This window comes from Callionymus lyra, chromosome 18, assembly GCF_982586985.1.
Source record: "Callionymus lyra chromosome 18, fCalLyr1.hap1.1, whole genome shotgun sequence".
Classification (NCBI taxonomy): Eukaryota; Metazoa; Chordata; class Actinopteri; order Syngnathiformes; family Callionymidae; genus Callionymus; species Callionymus lyra.
Genome location: NC_141835.1, coordinates 7,970,161 through 7,995,534, shown reverse-complemented (window position 1 = coordinate 7,995,534; position 25,374 = coordinate 7,970,161). Strand labels below are relative to the sequence as shown.

The window sequence follows — 25,374 nt, the reverse complement described above, 5'->3', positions numbered from 1 at the left end:
CAGAGTGTCGGCCCGGAGCGTTAGTCACGGTCTGACGGCCAGACTACAGGGTTGGAACTGTTACCTGTCAGGACCTGAGGGAATTGAACTAGTGATTACGAGTCGTGTCCACCGCTGTGAGGGGGAACTTCAAAGCTTTGTATTGTAGCTGGTGGGAGGTTGACTTTAGTTCTTGGCCCTGAAGGCATCACTTGTAGGAATATTTTACGTTGAGAATATCCATAATAGAATAATCAAAATGTTATTGGTGTAAGGCTTTTTATTTATTATAAAAATTAAAATGTAGTGAATATATTTATTTCAATATGGTTGAATATCATATTTTGCTTTTGGAATTAAATTACGTTAATTGGCTGTGAACCTTCCAAAAATATATTTGTTATAAAGACGATCACTTAATATTATATTTGATAACTGTTCCCTTGTGTATCCAAGCTTATATGAACAGGCACATTTTAAACCAAAATACGTCCAAACATATCAGCTGCTGTAGTCAACTATATCCTCTCGTCCTCAGTCATCGCCGGTATCTCACAAGATTCCATTCTTCCTCCAGTTGTGGAGGACCGCTGCCATCTAGAAGTGGGAGGATTAATTGCAACACAAAAATGAACGCAGGGAATATTTGCATGTTGATTGTATATATAAATATATAATCGAATCATTTTATTTTTAACACACTTTATTTAACTGTTATTCATAAAAGAACTAGGGTAGGAAAATAAAATATAATTTCAAAGCCCACCCATAAAAGAAAATCCATACAGGTTATTTATTATTCATATAAAAAAGAGTAATGTACATATTTAATTTTGAATAAAGTTTCCTTTTTTTGTATTACCTTTTTTTTTTTTAGATTTTACTTTACTTGTTTAATTTTTTTTTCCTAATAATGGCCATAAATCAAGGTTAAAAATTAAAACTTCAAGGTCTATATTGAGAGACTTACAGACTTACAGTCTCTCAATATAGACCTTGAAGTTTTAAATTTAGTTCAAATAAAAAAGATAATCTAATTTTCAATGCATTATTTAGCTAAGATTATTTCGCCACTACTGAAAAGCGTGGAAACCTCAAGTTAGGAGTCAAATAGAATGAAAGCAGTCGGCTCCGATTTCCAGAGTGAAGGGACATTCTTAGCCACAGTCTCTTGTGTTTTCTTTGGGAACACTTTCAGGATATTAGTCAAATGCTTTAAATTCTAATGTAACACATTAAAGCTGTGACAACTGATGAAGGTTCTCTTAAAGAATCCATGGTATGGAAAGAATATTCTGGTTAATAACTGATGAACAGTGTGTCAGACGCTGGTGTTAATATTAAAAAGTTCTCTTATATTCATGAGATCTGAAATTATTCATAAAAAACAACTTGATTAAGTGAAGTGGGTCCATGTTTTCCCCACTGATCTAATTCTAGTGTGGAAACTTGCAAGAAAACATTTCTGCTTCTCATCCTCTCTTGCTGCCGAGGGACGCCTTTGAACTGTACGTCTGCTCAGATGCTTCTTTTTTTTTTGGGGTGGTTTGAATGTTGAGCAGCCGAGGTGCCGTTTTTAGTCGGAAGCCTTAAGAAAACACACCGCGGCAGAAGACCCCACCCTTAATTATAAGTTTGTTTGTGACTCGGTTGGAACTTCACAGCCCCGTAAGGACCGGAGCCGCCACCCAGCTCGCATCCACAACTCTGAAGTAGTTTTATTTGAATCAAGTGGAGATTATGGAGGTTTTTATTACTTTTTAAGAGTTAGTTTGCAGTCTGTTTAACTAGCCTCCTGCTTTGATTTGTCTTAAAGGGTCTCACATTTTCACTGTTTTGTCTCTCGAAAGGGTGTCAGAAGTAGGATGATATGTCAATTTGATGGAGGGGTCTATTCACCGAGCAGTTCGGATAAGAGAACATTTTCTTCTTCCGTCTAATTCCTGTGAAATCTTGAACTTGGCGAAGATGTGTACAGTGTAACCTACATGCAACATCCAAGAATACAGATAAAACATTTGGCAAAAAAAAAGTTTCCCTGACAAAAGTGACGTGGTTGATAGGAACTGGATGCGGTGTAAAAGCAAACACGCAGACAAAATATCCAGTCAGAGGAAGTATCGTTATTCTATTTCTAGTGTTGTTTATTTTGAGAACTCCGAGCACGTCATGCACAGTGTTTGACCCCAAAATAGTGGCAAAGCATTACACATGCAGGCAATTTTAAAACATTGCATAAAAATATCTATCTATACTTTGTGATGCACATGCAGCTACATGCTAATGTTGAATACATGCTAATGTAAGCAACATGCTAATATTAGACACATACTTGTGTGAGGCACATTTTTATGTAAGCTACATGCTAATGTGAGATACATGCTAATGTAAGATACATGCTTATATAAGCTACATGCTAATGTTAGCCACATGTTTAGTAAGATACATGCTAATGTGAGCTATATGCTAATGTAAGCTACATGCTAATGTTAGCCACATGTTAAGTAAGATACATGTTAATGTGAGAGTATTTTCTAGACCAGGATCACAAAGCGCCTAAACAATAATAACAATACCCAATAAAATATATGCTTAAAATGTCGAGACACAAAATATTCATGTAAATTTAAGCTACATGCTTATGTAAGATACATGCTAATGTAAGACGCATGTTTAGTAAGATACGTGCTAATTTAAGCTATATGCTAATGTAATAAACATTTTAATGTAAGCTACATTCTAACGTAAGCTGGATTCTAATGTAAGATACATGCTAATGTAAGCTATATGCTTATGTAAGATACATGCTAATGTAAGACGCATGTTTAGTAAGATATGTGCTAATTTAAGCTATATGCTAATGTAATAAACATTTTAATGTAAGCTACATTCTAACGTAAGCTGAATTCTAATGTAAGATACATGCTAATGTAAGCTATATGCTTATGTAAGATACATGCTAATGTAAGCTATATGCTTATGTAAGCTACATGCTAATGTGAGGTAGTCATATTTTGTGTCATGTTCAACTATTTTGTATAGATATTTAGCAAAAATTATATTCTTCTAATATACTTAATTCAAAGTGTCACACATTTAGTGATTTTATTGATATATATTAATTGATGGGGATACAAAATATATCATAAAAGCAACAAGAAAGGACTTTCTCTGCATCTAAACATATCCAAGAGTTTTATTTATATATTTAATTGTAACATTCTGAGTCATGTTCAACTTTTTAAATTCAAATATTAAAACAAAAATTAAAATGGTCATCTTTAGGATAAATAAAGTGATTTTTTAGTCGCCATGATATTTATTAAAAGGAGTTATTCTAATATTTAACTGAATCAAATCTTGCGTCTTTCCAGTGTTGGCGGACGACGCTGAGCTCGACGACGAAGACGAGGGCGAGGCCTTCGACTTCGAAGACAGCGACATCGATGACGCCCCACAGGCGGACCACCCTCCCCCGACTCCCCCGGCCCCCTGCTCGCCCATCTGCAAAGATAACGGGGAACATATCAGCGGAGTAGATACCGAGGAGACCAAAAGCACGCCCGGGACAACAGGTCAAGAGGGGGAGGAGATGGAGTTACCTCCCCCTCCTCTCGAAGAGGACGTGCCGACAGGGAGAACAGGTTTGTAGCCTCAGGTGTTGACATCTGATTGTTGTTTCCAGGTGTTAACTTGTCGAGCTAACGGCGTTCTTGTGAGGATTTATTCCAAAGAGAAGGGAAAATATTTGACTTTATGTGACACAGTTTGTACAAAAAAACTGATCAATGATCTGATCTGTATTACACAAGAGTGTAAATTAGTATTCTTGAACATTTCTTCTCATTTTTATGTTAAATTTTCCTAAAATGATCAACAATAATGTCTCTATAATCATGTATTTGTGGCAGCCTGGTGTCTAGATAGTTTTATCACCAACGATTTTGTTGCGGCAATAATCTATTCCAATCTTTGAAGCGACACTTAAAGAAAAACATAAAAGTTACGCATTACTGAGGCAGCTGTTTGGAATAAAAAAGGTGTGGAGAGTAATTATTCTGAATGAAAACACCCTTTAATAAAACAATAAAGTATAAAAGCTTTATTTTATTAATATAAATGTTATATTTTATTGTATTTATAGATAATAAATACATTTTCTAATACATAGTTTATAATATTTAATTAAATGATAAAAAAATAACATGTTTTTTATTGTTTAACTCTTGTGTTAACTCAGGGTCAAGGTGACCCAAAGGCCTGGAAACAAATGTGTTTGTGGTATCCATTGTTTTGTCTCGGGGTCAAGGTGAGCGACCTCCCTGGTTTCCATAAATACATATGCAGTGATGGAGGTGGTTCACTTTGACCCAGATGCAACACAAGGGTTAAATGTAAAAAAAAAAAAAAGGGAAATGAAGCCACAACAAACACTAAAATAAGCCTCTAAAAAGTCACAACTAAGCTAAAGGCTGGTTCCTAACTCACACCCGCAGATCTATAAAACACACGTCGGGAAAGACATAGTAATCAAGAATGACAAAGTCCTGGACAAAAGACAATAAAAACATGTAAAAACAAGAATGGCTGAATCAACAACAATGAGAACTTTATTATTATGCTTTTATATATGAAGTTTGTCAATAATTTAAGAACCAGGTGACCCAGAGGCGGACGGTAACAAAGTCACACAAGCCAAGGTAGAATTAAATACAATTATAATTTAATTAATACAAGCACAGAACCAAAAACGACCACTAGAGGGGGATAAATAACATGGAGTCCACTTTCTCAGCCCACCATGAAATAATTGAAGCCGACGAGGGGCAACAAGAAAAAGTAGCCAAAAAAACGAGGGGATAAAATGACAAAAAAATAAAAATAAAAATGCTGCCATCTAGCGGGTTTAATTGTAAGACAAAATTAAACAAATTGTGTAAATATTTGCATACTCATTTTAAATAAAGAAAAAAGGAATTTACATACAAAATTTTTTTTTTTATATAAATAAAAATGTTATGCAAAGTCTTCATGTTTAATATATCTAGTAAAACACTGTCATTTTAATTGTATATTTTAATTTAAAACAAACATTGAGTTGGGTTTTGATGATTCAAGAGAATGAAATGAGTACATTTAATTATAAAGTAATTCATTTTGTTTTTTCTTTCGTCACAGCAGCTGCCGAATCTCCGAATGAAACCGGGACACATTCTCCGGAAACAACATCCGCGACCCCCTCCCAGAACACAAAAGTCAGCCCCTACTCCGTGATCGACATCTCGCCCCTGAAGCTGGAGGAGCTGGAGCAGCAGTACAGACCCTCCACCGCCTCCCTCCCTGACTCTGTGACCGCAGAAGAAGAGCCACAGGACGCCCCGCCACGCTCCCCCGGCCTCACTTCGGGCTACTCTGTGCCGGTGCCATGCGGATACGCCACCCCGTCTGGCGTGCCCCTCATCACCCCGACGTACACCACGCCCGTCATCATCCGACACTTATCCATGGATGAGGAAGGTAAAATAAAGTCAATATCACAACCCTTTTTTTTTAAACATTTATTCTACATTCACGCTCTTAAGTTGAGTAGATTCCTTTGACAGACACTCGTTCACATCTGTTTTCTGCTCACCACAAGGAAATAGGGACTAAATTTAGCTCTTCCCAAAGCCCTGTGCTGGCTGTGAAGACTTTCCGGTTTCCTTGAGCTAGCAGCTCCGGGCTGTGGTCCGGCCGACTGCAGAATCTGATACACTGTTATTATCTCGCAAAGGTCACAGCAGACATTTAAACCTGACCTCACTCTTTAGCTCATCCCTTCATATCCAACGACACAGTCAAAGATTGAGATTAAACTTTTAATAATGTAGTTATTTAAAGGCAAAGTGGGATTTTTAGTTACAATATTTCAAGAGCAAATCTTTATATTCCGAGTATAAAAATAACTTTGCCACATAGACAATCCACAAGAGGGCAGTAGAGATGTGTAACGCCTGTATGCACTGTTTTGTCTGTAAAGCAGAAAATAGATTTAAGTTTTAAAACGTTTATATATATATTTATATATACTGACCTGGTTTAATTCACAACATGTTTTTTTCTCTTCTTATAGTAACCGTAGTCGGAACTGGAAACACATCCGCTGACAGGTGAGAATAAACATGTATATTTATGTTTTTTCTGCAATAAAAGTACGACCTCTGTTCAACTCAAACTCAATTAAATTCCTCAATTAAATTTAGGAGAGGAAAAAAAGCAATATTAAATGTTCAATTGACACTTGTGTTATTTCAGGGTTAATGTGACCCGAAATCAAATTAATTTTGCGATATTATGTGAATCTTTCATACAAATGTGTTTGTGGTATCCCTTGCGTTGCTTCTGGGTCGAGGTCAACAGCCTCCCTGGCTTCTATAAATACATATGCAGTGCTGGAGGTCGTTTACCTCTACCCAAAAGCAACACAAGGGATACCACAAACACATTTGTATGAAAGATTCACATAATATCGCAAAAATCAACATTGTTTTACATTTGCTTTGTAAGCCTGTTAGTCGGTTAAGAACACATACTATAGTACAGTTTTTTTTTATTATTATTATTTTTTTCAAGCAAATACATTTTGTACATCCTGTAATGAATTTGTTTTATTTATTTGACTAAATATTTCATGTCAAATAGGCTCCTTGGTGGAGGTATGCATTGTCACAGTGCTTCCCGAGTTAATAATTATTACTATTGTTCGTGTTTTATCTGAAACTGGTGACGGTAAATCTGTGTAACAGAAGTAACAATAAGTTTGAACTGCGTTCTGTGTCTGCATTTTGGGGCATAATTTGTGGTGCAATGGCGTGCATGAGGGGCTTTGAAAAAAATATTAAAGTATAGTGAGAGTGTAAATCACCGTCAAAGTCAGAATGGTAAATGACATCAAAACCTAAATAAGGCACCAACATATGAGTGGCTTTTCTGTCTGGTTAGTTCATGGGGTCCCACTTTTTTCATTGTTTTTGACTAAAATCCTCATCAAGTTGAGTTTAAAATGTTTAACATCAATGTCGTGTTTCTCCGTGGTCAGTGTTTTCAGCGAAGAATATCCTCCTATAATAGAAGAGGACGCTTTGGCAAAGTGGGCCGCGGACCCTGCAAACACCGCCTGGATGGAAAGTAAGAAACCGATTTGTTAGATTTGTATTGTGCGAACACATCGACGCCCACATTGTCTGACCTCATGTTGCAATCATTGTTCTACTTTTCGGTCATTTATTTCCCTGGATTTCCTTCCTTTTTCTTTTGAGGAAGCAGACCCTGGTGGACACTCTGTGATTTCTCTCTTTTTTTGTCATTCCCAATGCTTCGGTCAACTTTATGTGAGATTAGATCTTATTTTTCTTCTTTTCGTTCACATCCAGATGACGTCATTTACGATGACGTCCCCAGAGAAAACTCGGACTCAAATACAGGTAAGAGGTTTTTTTTACTTTTTGTGTGAAAAGCTGCAGTTTCGATGGTAGACGACAAAGAGAGACCTCCATGCTGCGCACAATACTAGAGGAAGCTTGAAGGAAGTTTGAAAGAGGGAAATGTATATTTTTGATTTAAAATGTTAACAGAAAATAACTAGTTGAGAGGAGAAGATGTTCATGAGGTTGATGGGTTTTTCCTAGTTTTGTAAAAATCAACAATTCTGCATTAATTTTTGTTGCAGTTTGTAGTAGCCAGAAGATTTATTGTGTCGCAATTTTTCCATCTCAATCAATGAAACTATTAAGGTGAGATGATGGAGGGATGAATTGCTCTGGGTCATAATGAAAGAGGAAAGATGATTATGACATTTTGGTGAACCCCTAAATTTGAAAAGAAAGAAGTAAACTCTCACTTTCACTTTCAGTTTGTGTTATTTCTTCATTTAAAATCTCAATTTTACAATTTTGTCAATATATTCATGTGTATTGAATTGATGAGGTTTCATGATACAATGTCTTTTTTTTAAATGGATATAATGGAGTTTTTTAGCTCAGTAGGTGGCGCTCTCGTATAACTGTTTAAAAGTGATCGATTATGAATTTGTTGACTCTGCATCATGAAACCTCATCAACCCATCAATGTCAGTCATATATGATTAATAACTATTGTTAAAACAACAATTATTATTGCTTCTTTAAAATCCAATCATTCAATCTTTTTATTATGATCTAAACTCTCAGGGTCTTTAAATCAGAGTGAATAAATGTATTTTAATTACATTTTCAAGGACATATCTGTAGTGAGACGAGGTGACATGAGAAGATGATTAGTTCATGTGGCGTAATTCCACTACACCATCTGGATCCACAAGCCTTTTGAAGGATTTTTTTACTGTATATGGCGAAAACCCACATTTATAGCCTCATGTGTTGTCACCCTTTTAACTTATAAGTGGATTGAACAAATGGGTTTTTACTGTCTTTTAATCTGTACTATTTTATTAAATAAACTGAATTTATTTAGTGTTTTATTATATTAATGTTCCTACTTAGTTCTTTTAAATGTAAGTAAGTAATTTATATTTATAGAGCGCTTTTCAGACCATGGTCACAAACTAATTAAACAATCAAAACAATACCCAAATAAAATATATACTTATGGAGTCAAGATAACACCGAAAACAACACAGGAGTCTCAGAAAATCAAAAATGTACTTTTGCTATAAGTAAGTAAGTAAGTAAGTAAGTAATTTTTATTTGTATAGCGCTTTTCCAGACCAGGGTCACAAAGCGCTTAAACAATCAAAACAATATTCAATAAAGTATATACTTTAAAGATCAAGATAAAACTGATAACACAACAGGAGTTCCAGGAAATCAAGGAAAAGCCTGAATAAATAAAAACGTCTTAAGATGTTTCTTGAAGGAGTCAGTAGATCATCAAACACAGAGAGAGAGGAAGATCATTCCAAAGCTCAGGAGCAACAGTCTGGAAGGATTTCTCTTCTCTGGTCCTGAATCGTGTTCAGGAACTATAAGTAGATTCTGATCCACAGACCTCAGAGCCCAAGCTGGGGTGTAAGGCTGGATCAGATCAGTGATGGAAGGAGGAGTCTGACCATGAATAGATCTGAAAGTAAGAACCAGAATTTTAAAGTTGATCCTGAAAGAAACTGGAAGCCAGTGAAGAGTTTTAAGGATCGGAGAAATGTGAGTTCTTCTACTTGAGCGGCTCAGAATTCTCGCTGCAGAGTTTTGTATCAACTGCAGGCGAGACGATCCTTCTTGTTAAATTAAATGAAAACAAACTGTTACAATAGTCCAGACGAGAAGAAACAAACGCATGGATTATAAGCTCCAGATGATCATCCGGACAACATTTTCCTAAGTTTAGAGATTTTTCTCAGTTGAAGGAAACAGTTTCTGGTCAGTTTTCTGTAGTGTTGAACAAGAGACATGTCTTTATCAAATACAACACCCAGGTTTCTCAGGCTCAGTTTGACAGACTGACCTAAGTCACCCAAGTACTGACTCAACCCTGGAACCTTATCATCAGGAGCAATAACCAATAACGCATTATCTGCCCTTATAGTGTGAGTTGTGTGTGCGAATTGTTAGCCACAACATTTCAAATGCTTAAAAAAAAATGAAAGAGATACATGTTGTCCTGGACGACAGAACCGGACGAGATGATCTACGACGACGTGGAGCTGGGCGAGGAGGGCGGCCGCCACAGCTCCCTGGACAACGGCTGGAGCTCCAGCGAGTTCGAGAGCTACGACGAGGCCAGCGACGGAGAGGGGAACCCCGAGAACGGACTCCCTCACGCCTTCATGAGAGGAAACCCATCCCAGACCAAGACCCAAGTGAGTTTTTTTTAATTAAATATCACCTGAAAAAACCTTTCATAAGAATGAATTCCACGACGTATTTAGGGTTTTATTGATCAAAATTGTGATTATGACTTCTTCTCCTGGTTAAGTGGGTCAGTTTTTTTTAGTTTTTTTGAGTAAAAACTGGGATTTGTGGTAGCAGAAGGATAACCACTCATACATGTTTGCTTCTGTTCAGCTCTCTCAAGATCTGACACGCTTGAAAGAACACTATGAGAGAAAGGTCAAAGGTCTAATGGCCAACACGGTGGGCACGGTAGAGCTGCAGCAGCTCAAACAGAAACACGAGCAGAAGGTAAACTGCCTCGGGTGGGGGCGGCTCGCCACGTCGGCCCCTCTCTAGACCAAGTAGTCCCGAATCCCTTGCTTCCCCCCCCCCAGTGTAGTTTCTGACTCTCATCCTGCACTAACGCCAATGACCTGTGGTGATGGTTTCACCGGTGGTGGTTCGATGTTCGTCGTTGTTCGTCTGCATGCTCCAGTCTTGTGTAGAGGTTGAACCATATCATTATGACCACCTTAGATCCTGCTTTTTTCGTGTTATATTAGAAAGGTGGTCATAATGTTTACCTGATGCCTGAAGCTCTAGAGATATTGTGGTTAGACAAGTAGTTTTTGACAGCTAACGAAAAGCTCTGCTACTATTTTATTTTGCTTAAATATTTTGGTAATTTTAGTTTGATTGGTTTTTTTTAATTGAATTAGCTTTGCGAAGCTAACTTGCTAAATGAGTGAGAATTAACCCCTTAAAATAAACGTCAGTTATTTATCACTTTAATTTGATTTACCCAAATACTTCAAGATACATTCTTAACATATGTATTGTATTTATATTATATTTAATAATACATTATTATATATTAAAAATGTTTGTATGTAAAAATGTATGATCACTTTTTTGTATACTTTTTTACTATTTAAAAAATGTGATTCTTTATCACTGACTTTTTTTTATTTCCTACATTAAGGCTTCATCTGAGTTTGATAGTTTGACGGTCCCTAGCTGTCCTGATTGATTTTGTCGATCCCTAGGAAATTAAACGACTCACACCTGCCTTAAGAAAATGCCGCTGGTTGTTATGCTGGGTGTTTTGCTGGGTGTTTCCTTTATATTCTCCTTTATTCTAGTTTCATTTACAAGTAATTCCGTGTCTTCAGGTGCAGAAGTTAGTGAAGGCTGCGAAAGACGGGACCAAAGACGGGCTGGAGAAGACCAAAGCTGCTGTGAAGCGAGGACGATCGTTCATTAAAACGAAATCCTTCTGCAACGGTTTGTATCGCTTAAAAAAAGTGTTCAATATATTAGTTAAACAGCTTATTTTTGGGTCTTTTTTGCTGCGACTCTCAGAGCGGAAGTCGACTTCTCATGAGGACGAAGAGTCTGAGGTCTTTATCGAGGTGGACTGTTTCAATGTGGAGCCGTTACTGAGTCCAGCACCTGAAGATTTATCACAACAGCAGGTAATAGAGACAAAAATCCATTCATTTTTTAAAATAGTTTAAAATGAACATTCCCTTATTCCGCAGCTGGTGAGGCGATGCATTTTAGGATCCATCCTGGAGAGCGAGAAGAACTACCTCGATGCTCTGAAGAGAATATTAGAGGTGTGTGCAGCGGTCGCACCAGAACCCCGCTTGAGCTGTTTCTAAATCTCTGGTCATCTTCTTCTTCACCCCCAGCATTACGAAAAGCCGCTGTCGCAGATGGAACCGCGGCTGCTGAGCGACAGGAAACTGAAGATGACCTTCTATCGAGTGCGTGAGATCCTGCAGAGCCACTTCCTGTTCCAGATCGCCCTCGCCAGCCGCGTGTCCGAGTGGGACGGCCTGGAGATGATCGGAGACGTCTTCGTGGCCTCAGTGAGTGTCTTTGTGTTCTCGACATCCCAGTGCTTCATGGAATGATCTTCCTCTCTCTTTGCGCTTGATGGATCTACTGACTCCTTCAAGAAACATCTTAAGACGTTTTTATTTGTTCAGGCTTTTCCTTGATTTTCTGGAACTCCTGTTGTGTTATCAGTTTTATCTTGAAGTATATACTTTATTGAGTATTGTTTTGATTGTTTATGCGCTTTGTGACCCTGGTCTGGAAAAGCGCTATATAAATAAAAATTACTTACTTACTTGCAAAATATGTTTGGACTCTGGAAGGAAAGTGGATTAAACCCATGCAAGATAATATTAAGAGTCAATGTTCTTTTTAATGTTATGCTGGACGGTCTTACCTAAACTGGAAAAGTGTCTTGAGATAACTTTGTTATGATAAGACCCTTTAAATAAAATAGAACTGACAACCAGAACAATAACCTCTCCAAAAAGTTTGAAAATAATGAGTAAATATGAAGTGCTCCTCTAATCAAGACATTATGATGCAGTAGACAACACATGAGTCTGAACTATTAAAGTTAAAGTGTGTTTTGAATACATTAGCTTAAAATATTTGCAGAATCTGGCCCGTCCAGTTATGTTACTTTCAAAAACTAAAAAAAATATACTTGATAAAGGGAACTTTATAGCACGTTAGCCTGTTAGCTAACATAGAACAGACGCTGATAGTTACTCTAAATTTAGCATCTAAGATTTAAAAGATAATATCGCAATAATACTTATTTTTTAAGGACAGATGGCCTAAAATTGTTTTGCCTGTGACTTCTACCATGGGATATTTGTATTGGCAATAATCTGTCGACTACTGTATCCTCTCATCCTCAGTCATCGCGGAACTCTCACAGGTTTTCATTTAGGTCGTAATGACTGCTGCCATCTTGTAGCATCAAGTTTTATAGCAATCGTCAAATGACCTAAATGTGAAAATTTGCTAGTAAATTTTAATAAAATTGAATAATTTTATTTTACTTACCTATTATCGAATTAAAAAACTTTTTTTTTAAGTGAAGTTCTTTTGAATACCACGATATATGGGATATTTTCCAGCACCCTTAATCCACCACATAATCTTTGCATAATAATTGTTGCTTATTAATTCAAATTCATAAAATCCATTCCCAGGTCTTTTTTCTGTTATTCAATTTTTGTTAAGTTTATAAAGATGTAACTCCTTGAACATCCCGGAGCTATTAAATCAGTTTTAAAATTGACGAACACAAAGAAAAGCTGCATAAAAGTTGCACAAAAACAACAACTGACAATGAAAAATCGATTTTGTTGCAGCCTGAATATAATCTAAATGTAATTTAATTCATTCTTTTTCTCTCAACTGTGTTAAATTGTCGATAAACATAATAGTTGTTATTCTCAGTTCTCCAAGTCCATGGTGCTGGATGCCTACAGCGAGTATGTCAACAACTTCAGCACCGCCATGATGGTGGTGAGGAAGACCTGCGCAGCCAAACCTGGTTTTCTAGAGTTCTTAAAGGTGAGTCAAGTTATTCATTTACTCTTTTTACTTACCTTAAGATCCTTCAAATGCGACACAGCGTTTCTAATAAATATTACACATAAATTTTCTATTCAAAGTTTGAATGCATATTGTATCATCTTAAAATACAAAAATTTGAATTTAAATACTTTATCCAGTCGTTGGTAAACTTGTAACAATATCTGCTAAAACGTACATTTGTAAACTAAATAAAAAGCAAAATAATGATCATTTGAACAAGCCTGAAATGTTAAACAAAAGTAAAAGTAAGGAAGAATAATTCACCGTAAGTTACTATTTCAGATGTAAAATGACCTGAAATTACATTTTCTTAAGAAAAAGCTTTGAAATATACTGCACAGATTTATGTACAACCCTAAATGTGTTACTTCTAGCATCGTCAAGAGACCAACAGTGACAGGATGACTCTCTACGGACTGATGATGAAGCCGATCCAGAGGTTTCCACAGTTCATTCTTCTCCTCCAGGTAACGAGTGACGCCTGCTGTGACGCGGTGTCACCAGCAGATGGCGCCTAATGCACATGATCTAAACCCAACAGCTTGCTCGTTTTTTATTGTGATTAAATGTAAAGTGCAATACTAGGTTTATATTTCTGTGTCTTACTTGTTATTTGATCAACTCCAGGACATGCTGAAGAACACGCCAGTGGGTCACCCGGACCGACTCCCTCTACAGATGGCACTGACCGAGCTGGAGACTCTGGCAGAGAAGCTCAATGAGAAGAAAAGGGAGGCAGACCAGCGATGCGAAATCAGACACATTTCCAAAGCCATGAACGAACGCTACCTCAACAAGGTCGGTCGATGCGTCACAATTGCTTTTTTCTTTAGTATCATTTGCGTTTAAGGAGGAGCAGTATTATCCATGGAATGTTTTTCTAACTTTTCTAGTGTGTATTTACTTGTATAACAACATTGAACATGTTTTCTGTGATCAGCTCCTGACCAACGGCAGCCGCTACCTGATCCGCTCGGACGACATGGTGGAGACGGTGTACAGCGATCGAGGGGAAATCATCAAAACAAAAGAGCGGAGGCTCTTCCTGCTCAACGATGTCCTCATGTGTGCCACGCCCAACGTCCGGTGATTCTCCTGGTTTTTTTACGTCAATATTTCCGCTGCTAGATTAACTGAAGGGTGGGACTTTAAATTTAGTTTTAACATTTTATTTCTCTTGCAAATAAATGATTTAAAAGTGTTTTCTACTTAAATGTTATTTATCTTTTCAACTTAATTTACATTTGTTGTGTTTCTTCCTTACACAGCTACCATCAGTTTTTATTTATTATTTTTTATTTAGTTTTATTTTATTTAATTACTTTTGTTAGTATGTATTGCCCTTTAAGATCAAAATATTTAATTATTTTTAAATAACGTTACTGTTGTAAAATAAAAAAGGGAAAAAAATATGATAAATATTATAATTTACATTTATTATTTGAAAACTAATTTTCATCAGAAATAATTTATAAAAAGTGTCTGAAAAATTATTATTATTATTGTTTAACATTTAACATTAACATTTGTAGTTGTTATTTAATTTTACAAAAAGTATTATTTTATTTGGAAACATCTGTATCTGTATATATGAACAAAACGCGTAATTTCTAATCCTTATTATTTAATTTTCTATAAATAAAAACGTAAGAAAGAGGGAAAAAAAGCTACATTTATTCTGATTATATAGTCTTGTGTTTTTCCATTGCTGAAAATGTACTTAATATATCTTATATAAATATATATTTTTCTTGGATATCTCAGTTTAAAACAATCACATTCCTTCCAAATTATAAGAAATATAGATATTATTAGTTTTAAAAAGCAACGAAACAACGAAAATATGTATGATTATTTTTATTATTGCGATTAAGTATTTGACCACTAGATGTCACCAAGTCTACATAAAATAATTCCTCAAAATTGATTTGCCTGAATTGGAAAAAATCCACACAATTCTGAATTTCCTGTATTTCTTCAAGAACACCTGCCTTTATATTCCCAACCTTCATGTAAAGGTTCATCATCTCTTGGTTCCAGGTGTCACGATGGAAACGGCAGCGTCGGTGGAAACGCTCCCGTGGACCAGAGGTTCCTCCTGAAGTGGAGCGTTCCTCTCAACTTCGTGGAAGTCGTGGAATTCGGCTCCAGCGAGGACATGGGCGAGGGCAGCCGCTACCCAGCGCCACACTCTGGAGAGAAGGTGGTCATCAACGCAAAGCCAAGTAGGAACCAGCATTTTTTAAAAGTTCTGAAGCGACATGAAATTATTGTATATTAAATAATGACGTTTTTTGTTTCTTATAATAGCATTTATAGTTTTTTTTTTGTGTTAATAGAAGAAATACAACTCAATTATATTTGATATTATTAACTGAAAGTCTGATAAAGAGAAGGACTGATTCAACTGAATAATGTTGTAAAAATAAAAGCAAAATAATGAAAAATAAATAAGTATATTTAATTATAAAATACATTTTCCGTCAGTAAATTATATGAAAATGCATTTTAATAAGAAAAATAAATTGAAATACTCTTTGATGAAGTTATATTATTATTCTTTATAAACATCTAAATTACTAAATTAAAAATATTTCCTTTTTTCTTTACATTAAAACATTTATACATCTGTAAAAACTTTACGCTTTCAATCCTTAATTTAAAAAAAAACAAACACAAGAAAGGTAAAGAAAAACAACCGCTGAGTATATTTTACCAAGTTAAGATCTTTTTTATTATATTTTATAGTTTAAAATAGTCTTAATATATCTAAACTAATTAATTTAAAGTAAATACAGCCTGTATTTATAGTGTCCAATGAGCTCATGGGTCAATAGGTCAAAGGGTTAAGCACCTCTGGGACTCGATCCAAACGGGTGACCTGCTGGATTATAGAAGGTGTGAGGACTTCTCAAGCATTTTTTTTCAACTGACACTTTGGTCTTGAATGACACACAGAGGTGTGTTTCACATCCATCCAGAGCGAGAGTGTATTTTCCCTCGGATGATTTCACTCTTTCCACTGAAATAAGCCAGTTTTCTTAGCAACTTCTCCTCCCTAGAGCTGTTTCTATCCAACTATGTGGAGGTTTTAAGGTGCTCAGGCTTCAATCCACAGTAGGTTCTTATCTTTATTTGTCATTACTGATAAGATTCTTACCAAAGCTCCTCAAACATTAGTGCAGAAATGACTATTTTGATAAGAAATGCTAATAGCAAACATGCTAATTTGTTGTTGCTCCATCACCTGTCGGGTTCACAAGAGAAGAAAAGGAGGATTTTTTTTATTTATTTTTTTTACAAACATCTGGCTCGTCCTTGACGTCCTGATCTCAGCCTCAGTTCAACCTGAGTCAGTGTTTGTTCTCTTCACTTCCAGCCCAGAGGGAAGCCAGATGGTTGAGAAGAATACGTCCTTTTTTTCATGAAGTCTTTGTGTGTAAAACAGCAGCACAAGTGTCAGATATCATGTTACAAGTCTGTTTTTAACCTTTATTTTGTGATAATTCTAGCAATTCAGATATTTAAACATTTATCTTCGAAATATTACGATATATCGACAGTTTATTTCGTTTTAACAAATGGACAAAACAAAGTATAAAGTGTTTTAAATCCCATAAAACGTAAATAATAGTAATACCTTTTCTTTGGAAATGGTAATTGGTTAAAATGTTCTTGTTTTATTCCAAATAGACAGTTTTCTTGTTTTTCTTTAAAATAAATCTTTCTTTTTTGGAATTTAAATAAAATAAAAATATAAACACATTTTCTATCGGATATTGATCAGAACTACTATACAAATCACTATAACTATAATATATCGATAATATGTTATATCATTTTTTTTAAATAATTTATTCAGAAAAAATAGTTAGCTTTGCTAATATTATATTCTGAAATTGATTTATTTTGTTTTATGACATAGTAGTTTAGTATAATAATATTCAAAGGTGTTGTTTTGTTCATTTTTTAATAATATATAGCTTTATTTTTGTCTTTTAGTACTTGTGAATAATGAATGAACATATCATTTATAATCATTTATCTTTTATAATATTTATTATGGCCAAAAAACACTTTTTTCAATCAGGTTTATTTTTTAATTTAAATAGGGATTTAAAAAAAGTTAATATTTATTTCTATCTGGACTGAACTGTTTAGTATTTATTATATATTAATATTAAATATAGATTAAGAAAAAATAACATTTTCTAAGTTGAATGCACACAACCTTCCAGACTTTTGTGCTACAGAACTTTTCACAAGTAGAAAAACCTTTGCAAGAAGTGCCAAAAAAGCCGCTCTGTGTCCAGCCATTGAAAAGCCGGATGATGTCACCTCCTCCTCTGTCCTGCTCCTTCTCCTTCGCTGCAAAACAACCCCACGCAGGCAGCTGCGAGTCCCGCTGCTTCTAATCTGGATGCAATTTGCAGCCCAGACGTTAGTTTTTCAAGGAGGCGTACGTTCGTCGTAGGTTGCTCCAAAAAACACACTTGTTTCCAGGAGGTTTTTGGTTGGAAAATACTTTTGTGTGTCTTTAACAAAGAGCTATTCAGAAGAATTCTGGGAACGGCTGCAGTTTATTTGTTAAATCCTTTAAGTATTTTACTCTTGTTGGTGACATCAGGGATTAATGAATAATAAAAGGATCTAATCTATGAATTATTAAGAAGATATTCAACTAATTAAATATTTATTTTGTTTAAAATACATAAAATATCTTACTGTACATATAAATATTAGTTTTATATTAGAATATACAGTAAGATTGTGTGCAGTGGACACTGATTTTCCGTCACATTAGCGAAGCTGGATTAAAAATAGAAAATGCAAGACCATGCATTATAATTGAAGCATGATGGATTTATTCATGTAATCATGACCTGAATCCAAACCCCCAACATCTCAGATGAACCGTGAAGATTTCTCAGCACTTCATGTGCGGTACTTGACAGCTAATTCTTAAAGATTTAAAGATGTGATTTGGTTTTCTCTTAAAAGTTATTTAATTTATTTGAGATTGTAACTGTCTTTACTGTAGCATGTGTTCGGCACATTTGTTCAGGCTAACTTGGCCTGAACTTATTAGCTACGCTTGCATAAGTCTCTCAATTTAGGACAAAAGTGTGCAAAGCATGCATAACATTATTCTGATGGGAATAACACTGTCCTAGGCTCAACTATTGCTTGTTTAGTTAACTTAAAATATATTAAATATTTTTCTATATCTTTTGCCTCTAGTTAATAGTGTCATGAATGGACCAAATTGTATGAGTTTTTCCACACTCTCATTGTTTCACTCCCTCTCAGTGAACTCATCTTAATGATTTTGCCATCCTGGAAAAAGTCAAATTCTCCCAGAAATTACGAGTATGTTTGGGCATCCCCACTAGAACATGCTTTAATGACTGCTATATAAGAACAAAGAAGTTGTTACAAAATTGAGAAATTAGAATTTAGCAGCTTTGAGTAGTCCAGAGTCCAAAAATTTGAGTTGCAATTTTTAACCACAATTTACATCCAGAAGCTTTTTTCTCATACTTTCATTTCAATGTAAGCAAGAACAATTATTTCTCTCACAAGCCACCATTTTGGACTTTCCACTAACTTAAGACCACCAAGCATATTGACCTAATTTTTCCGCTGCAATTTAAGAGGAAGTGAGAATTTTTGGAATTTGCGGCCCTTGAGCAGATTTTATTAGGCCCATCGTCTACGTCGATGCGCTTATTAACTGCATTTTTCATCAAGAGAATGAAAAATACAATACATTTCTTTTTTAAATTCTAATCAATGAACTTGTTAAAGACAAAAACAAGATCACAATTCAATTGAACATACAACGAGGCGAAGCCGTCAAGTGTTATGCTAATGCTAATTCCGTGGAGCTAGATGCCTCTGGGTATAATGCCACAATTTGGCCCTCGCTCTTTTACCCATCCTCAAGTGTGGCCTTTTTCCTAAAAAGTTTGGACACCTTTGCTCTAGGTGTGCCAAAATTACTGTTGTATGAAGTTATATAAACCGTAGTTGGAGGTATGACACTCTACTAGCATAAGCTAAGATTGTAGCGTAGTAGTATTAGTTACACTTTTAAGCAGCATTTACATTTCCTAGGTTTTTTAGAATTTTGGACTTTCCACTAGCTTTAGACCCCCCAGTGGTTTCCTTTTTTTAGGATATGACTTGAGGATAGTAGTTGTTTTTGTCGTTTTGTCAACGCTACGACTTTCCTTGTCAATGACAGTAAACTAATAAAAGAAGAAAGTAACGATTACGCGTTTAAGAAAAAGCCTGTTCAACGTTAGCTCGGGCTAAAGCTAAAGGCTCTTCAACAAGATCCAGGAAACATTCCAAACCATCCGAAAAAAATAACGATTATAGTTGCCGGTGGAGCCGGAGAAAACAAGAAGCGCGTTTTGTGCCACCGACTGATGCCGATTAAGTTTCTGTTCCGATAAAAAGCTCCGAAATAAAGAGCGAAAGTTTGCCCCCGGATAATAATCGCACTCCAAAATATGTGCCGTTTGTATTCTGATTGGAGTGACCCCTGTCGGCCTCATTAAATTCGATGAAACGGCCTCAATAACTTTTCAGTTGGAAATTTTGGATCGCCGTCTCCCTCCTCATTATTCTCATCATGGTTTCACGTATGAGGGGGGAAAGTGCTGAAGAGGCACATGGGCTGACAGATCTCTGTGAGGCTCTTTCTTCCAGACACAAAGGAAGCTCTTGTGTTCTTCTCAAAACGTGGAAAAGCAAAAGCTGCTCTTTGCTCGACCCGTTAATGACGGAGTCCATCGTTTATGAGCTTCCTTTGCTAGCGAGGCTTATTTCCTGCCTTGCTGTGAGATTTTTAAGGTGCAGATCCTCATATCTACAGTTTTACTCTTAGGTGTTGATCTACCGTAATTTTCGGACTATAAGGCGCACCAGATTATACGACCAAAATATCAGGTTTTTGTACCGAAATCATAAAGATTACTCGTACTACGGAGCCTTGCCCAGTGGCTTCGTACTCATGGAAGTCGTACTTGAAAATTTGGACATATTTTTGTGTCAAATTTGGGGAAAATCGGAAAAAAGATTTCAAGTGCACCTTATAGTCCGGAAAATATATATTAAAAAAAATAAAGAACTTTCGAAGGACTTTTCGAACCTACCACATCGAGAACACTTCGGTATTTTCCCATGATGCCTTGCGTTTCTGGACATTATGGAAATCAGTTTATTTGGAACTGTTGGGTGACAATATGGGATCTGGGGTCATATTTTGGGGTGGCATGGTTGCAATTCCTTTTGGGTTTTTTCGTCGACATCTTTATTACCAAACACTCCAGTGGAAATATCCGAGTTGACGCATTAACCAATCAGAGCCCATATTTTAAAGAGACCTCAAATGTACTACCCAATTGGTGGCGTCCATTGTTTCCTTTCCATATTAGATAAAGAGCTACGATTGACTTTCCACTGACTTTAGACCCATCCCAGTAGCAAGTAAGTAAGTAAGAAAGTAATTTTTATTTGTATAGCGCTTTTCCAGACCAGGGTCACAAAGCGCTTAAACAATCAAAACAATACTCAATAAAGTATATACTTTAAAGGTCAAGATAAAACTGATAACACAACAGGAGTTCCAGAAAATCAAGGAAAAGCCTGAACAAATAAAAACGTCTTAAGATGTTTCTTAAAGGAGTCAGTAGATCCATCAAGCGTAAAGAAAGAGGAAGATCGTTCCAAAGCTGAGGAGCAACAGTCTGGAAGGATACCACAAAGATGTCCAGCATAAGTGTTTGATCTGAACAAAACTTTCCAAAAGGCCAAGCATTAAAGCCAATACATTGTTTGTGTTTATCTTCTAGACAAGTTGTACATGGGTCCTGGTCAGCTGTACCAAGACCTGCAGAACCTCATCCACGACCTCAGTCTGGTGAACCAGATCTCCGGTTTGATCGGCAGCCTCAAGGGAAACTACCAGGTACAATTTTCAGAGCTTGTGTTCTCTCAACCCCCGTTTCTACCTACTTCTGCAAGTCTGGCTTGTTTGCACATCCGCCGGCTTCACTCCTGCGACGCCGAAACACTCCCTCTGTGCTGTCGGGACGAAGGTTTTTTAGCGAGAACAGCGCGGCATGTGTGAAGCTGTGTTTGCGCTGCGTGGAGAGGACTGTCAATCAGAGCGAGGGAGGCTGACAGACATGCCACTCAAGCAAAGGAGAATTCAGGACAACATGGAAAAGCGTGGGAGGAAGACGCACTTCGCTTTCAATCTGGTTCAAACCACTGTAAAAAAAAACTAAATGTGTATTTACAAAAAAGGTTTTATGATCGGGATATTTTTTTGTTTGTTTTGCCTTATCTTTTTCGTTACAAAATTCCCATAGAAAATTCCCGTTTAAGTCTCTACTTAATTGTCTCTGTAAGCTCTGTAGCTTAAACACTAGCGTCTCTAAAGATCATTAACGTGAAGATTAATCGGCTTTGATTTCAGAGCCAACGATCCGACAGGCCGGTTAAAAAAAACGGCTTGGCGGGCCGTATTTGGCATTAAAGTACTATTCAAGGTATTCCCCAATTTTCCCAGATTTTACATCACCTAAAATCCTTAAGTAACAGCTGTAAGAAAATGCAAGACAGAGCAATCAAGCAACTCATGCTACTAGTATTTCTGATATTGTTCGGAAAACAAAACAAGATAAAGACACAAGAAAAATAATTGGACCAAGAGCAGTAATATTCCTTAACCCAGTAGTTAATAAGTTTTATCTTGCCCTTTAAAGTTAATACTTTATTGAATATTGTTTTGATTGCTTTGTGACCCTGGTCTGGAAAAGCGCTATACAAATTAAAATTACTTACTTACTTACTTACATTATCACATGATGCATTTGGATAGAACTAATCCTGAGTTTTTAACTTCGGCGAATTTTCACTCCAAGCTGTTTTCTTCCAAAAAAATAAAAATAAAATAATTTCCAGTGCAGAATACACTTGCTAAAGGGAAAAATTCAAGAGATGTACCCTGCTTTTTGCATTATTAAGTTTTGACCATGTGTTGGTATTGAAACTTGGAACCATAATTCGAAGCTTGTTCTGATACGTTACTACTGAAGTTTTTCGGTCGGAGCCACAACATAAGCAAAAGTTTGATACCCAGACCTAGGTAGGACATAATTGTGACTTAACCTAGATAAAAAAACATCCAATTTGAATGGTGGTTTTTACTGTATACTATATAGTCAATAATTCCTAACCACTATGTTTATTGTGATCCTCTGTCTGTTGTTCAGAACGTGAACCCCACCGTGGCTCAGGACTGGGTGTCCGGCCTCCAGAGACTGATTCTGAAGAAGGAGGAAGAGATCAGAGCGGCCGACCGGTGCAGGATTCAACTTCAACTGCCGAGCAAACAAGACAAGTCAGTTCAGTGGTCTCTTGATTTTTTGTACCTTCTTTAATCTGAGGTGAACATCAGACATCTTCTACATCTTCTACACCTACGTACAACCTCACTCGACCTTTAATGGTCATTGATCCTAGTAAAAACTGGCATATTTTTCGGCAAAAATACAATATATTGCGATACTAAGAGGAACAACCATATATATTGTAGTACTGTCGAGTACTGGACTCTGGGGTTGCAGAATTTATAGACCACATGACTCTTGAAGCAGTCGAAACTTTTTTCATTCGTTTTGAAAACCAAAATATGTCCAAACACCGGATTTAAAGGTGCAAGAGTTGACTGTATCCTCTCGTCCTCAGTCATCGCCAACTCTCACCATTATTTCATTGTTACTTTGGCTGCTGGGGACATAATGACTGCTGCCATCTAGCGGACAGAAATTTAATTGCAACACTAAAATGAATAAACGCTGTGAATATTTGAGTGTTGATTCTAATAAATAAACCTTGAATGATTGTAATAATTTATCAATAATTAAAATAAAATGATGCGTAATGGTTTTCTTTGATAATTATTATTTACATTTTTTTAAATATCGATACAATATATATGAATATCAATACAGTATCGGGGAATAAAAAACATTGTTATATCGATATTTTCTTACACCCCTCATGCAAGTACAGAAGCTGCTGGAGCCGACTGTATCCTCTCGTCCTCAGTCATCGCCAACTCTCGCCGGTATTTAATTGTTACTTTGGCTGCGGGGGACGTAGTATCTGCTGCCACCTAGCAACCATAAGTTTAATATAATCACAAAAATGAATAAACGGTGAGAATATTTCAGTGTTGATTCTAAAAAAAATAAACCTCTAATGATTGTAATAACTTTGAATTAAAAGAAAATGTTGCATAATGGGTTTTTTATTATAATTTTAGTTAGAGTGTTATTGAATATTGATACAGTATCGGGAATAAAAAAGATCACGCTATATCGATATTTTCTTAAACCCCTAATACAAGTACAGAAGCTGCTGGAGCCGACTGTATCCTCTTGTCCTTAGTCATCACTGGGATCTCAGAATCAGATTCAGAATCAGAAATCCTTTATTTGTCCCGTGAGGGGAAATTCGGTTTAAACGACAGCAGAGCAATATACCACGAATAAAACACCCAGAAATAAAATAATAAAATGAAAAAAATCTAAATATAATAGAATATTCTCGCAGGATTTAATTCTAGCTTTAGCTGATCTAGCAGAAGTGTAATTGCAACATAAGAATGAACAAGTGGCGGGAATATTTGCGTGTAAATTGTAAATAAAATATCGATCCATTGCTGTTAAATATCGATACAGTGTCGTAAAATAGACTTTTTCTTCCAGCCTTATATATTTCAATAGCTGTAGAAATGGACGTTTTTTTTCTTCTTCATCTGTTGAACCACCCTCTGGTATGCATGGACACACAGCTGCTCTCTCCTCACTCCTCTCTAATCCCGCAGTCACAGCACAAAACATGTCGCAAGATCATCCAAAGGCGTCGGTGTCACACACACTCACACACACACACACACACACACATCGTCAGCATCATCTCCTGCCACATGCTGTCTTTTCAATCAGCGCCGAAATCGACTCATGTTCCCCCTCGTAGGCCGAGTTCATTACCGTCTAATAAGATGACCGGAGCGATCCGCGGTCAAACACAGGAAATAACATGTGTTGTTGACACTTCCTCACCGCTTTTTTGTCTCCGCCAGGTCCGGGAAACCCACGTACTTCAGCGCCGTGTTCAACACCCTCACTCCGGCCGTCAAGCAGTCTTGGATCAGCAATTTACAAATGGCCAGACTGGCTCTAGGTACAGGCGGTTGAGTTACTAGTCATTCTTTTTTCAAGTACATTTTTAAATTCCGACTATTCCTATTTCTTTCAACCAGAGGAGGACAACCTGCAGGGCTGGTTCTTCGCCGACGACGACGGAAATCATCTGAAAAAGCAGAAGCACCCGCTGCTGCTGCGCCAAATGCCCGTGGTGATGTCGAAGCTGCAGGAGTTCAAGGTCAGAGCTCAGCCGGTCAGAGTAGTAACGCCAAGGTCGCGGGGTCGATTGTACCGGTCAATGCTCTATTTTTAGATGGTTGATTTTGAGCCAACTATCTATCAACTGAGATGGATGTTAATGCCTGTATGGTGACCTATAAAGATGCCGGAGTTTAAGATAAGTTAAGGGACGGAGATAATGGATGTTATAAATGCAAGTTAAACTGGAATGTGTGGTGAAGGAGAATAAATACAGAGATAATGAATATAAATTTAAGCCTCAAATAATGGAAATAAAATGTCAAAATCACACTCATAAGTCATGGTAAATACATAGAGAAATCTTTTCAGGCTGTTGCTCCTAAGATCTTCCTCTGTCTTTGCGCTTGATGGATCTACTGACTCCTTTAAGAAACATCTTAAGACGTTTCTATTTGTTCAGGCTTTTCCTTGAATTTCTCGAACTCCTGTGTTGTTCTCAGTATTATCTTGATCTTTAAAGTATGTACTTTTTTGAGTATTGATTTGATTGTTTAAGCGCTTTGTGACCCTGGTCTCGAAAAGCGCTATATAAATAAATATTACTTACTTACTTACATTTTGTGGATTACCTCCATATTTTTGTCCTCTTTGTGTGAGTTTGAGACCCCTGATTTTGGACATGTTTCAGGGGCCCAAACACATTT

At 36.5% G+C, this 25,374-nt stretch overlaps 1 protein-coding gene across 3 annotated transcripts in view; it reads left to right on the top strand.

Annotated features, from left to right (window-relative positions):
* arhgef10 (Rho guanine nucleotide exchange factor 10) overlaps positions 1–25,374 on the top strand; it is a 62,072-nt gene that overhangs the window by 10,939 nt on the left and 25,759 nt on the right. Inside the window, exons 3-22 of one of the 3 annotated variants that reach the window (XM_087780584.1) lie at positions 3,354–3,623; positions 5,161–5,496; positions 6,092–6,128; positions 7,058–7,146; positions 7,392–7,442; positions 9,624–9,811; positions 10,017–10,133; positions 10,997–11,108; positions 11,187–11,299; positions 11,366–11,443; positions 11,519–11,698; positions 13,098–13,214; positions 13,613–13,705; positions 13,866–14,036; positions 14,179–14,324; positions 15,279–15,463; positions 21,101–21,216; positions 22,529–22,656; positions 24,406–24,506; positions 24,586–24,707. In XM_087780584.1, the coding sequence (XP_087636710.1) occupies positions 3,354–3,623; positions 5,161–5,496; positions 6,092–6,128; positions 7,058–7,146; positions 7,392–7,442; positions 9,624–9,811; positions 10,017–10,133; positions 10,997–11,108; positions 11,187–11,299; positions 11,366–11,443; positions 11,519–11,698; positions 13,098–13,214; positions 13,613–13,705; positions 13,866–14,036; positions 14,179–14,324; positions 15,279–15,463; positions 21,101–21,216; positions 22,529–22,656; positions 24,406–24,506; positions 24,586–24,707 (2,750 nt within the window). Of the gene's footprint in view, positions 1–3,353; positions 3,624–5,157; positions 5,497–6,091; positions 6,129–7,057; positions 7,147–7,391; positions 7,443–9,623; positions 9,812–10,016; positions 10,134–10,996; positions 11,109–11,186; positions 11,300–11,365; positions 11,444–11,518; positions 11,699–13,097; positions 13,215–13,612; positions 13,706–13,865; positions 14,037–14,178; positions 14,325–15,278; positions 15,464–21,100; positions 21,217–22,528; positions 22,657–24,405; positions 24,507–24,585; positions 24,708–25,374 lie in introns of all 3 variants that reach the window. The other 2 variants (XM_087780583.1, XM_087780585.1) reach the window with 2 other exon arrangements.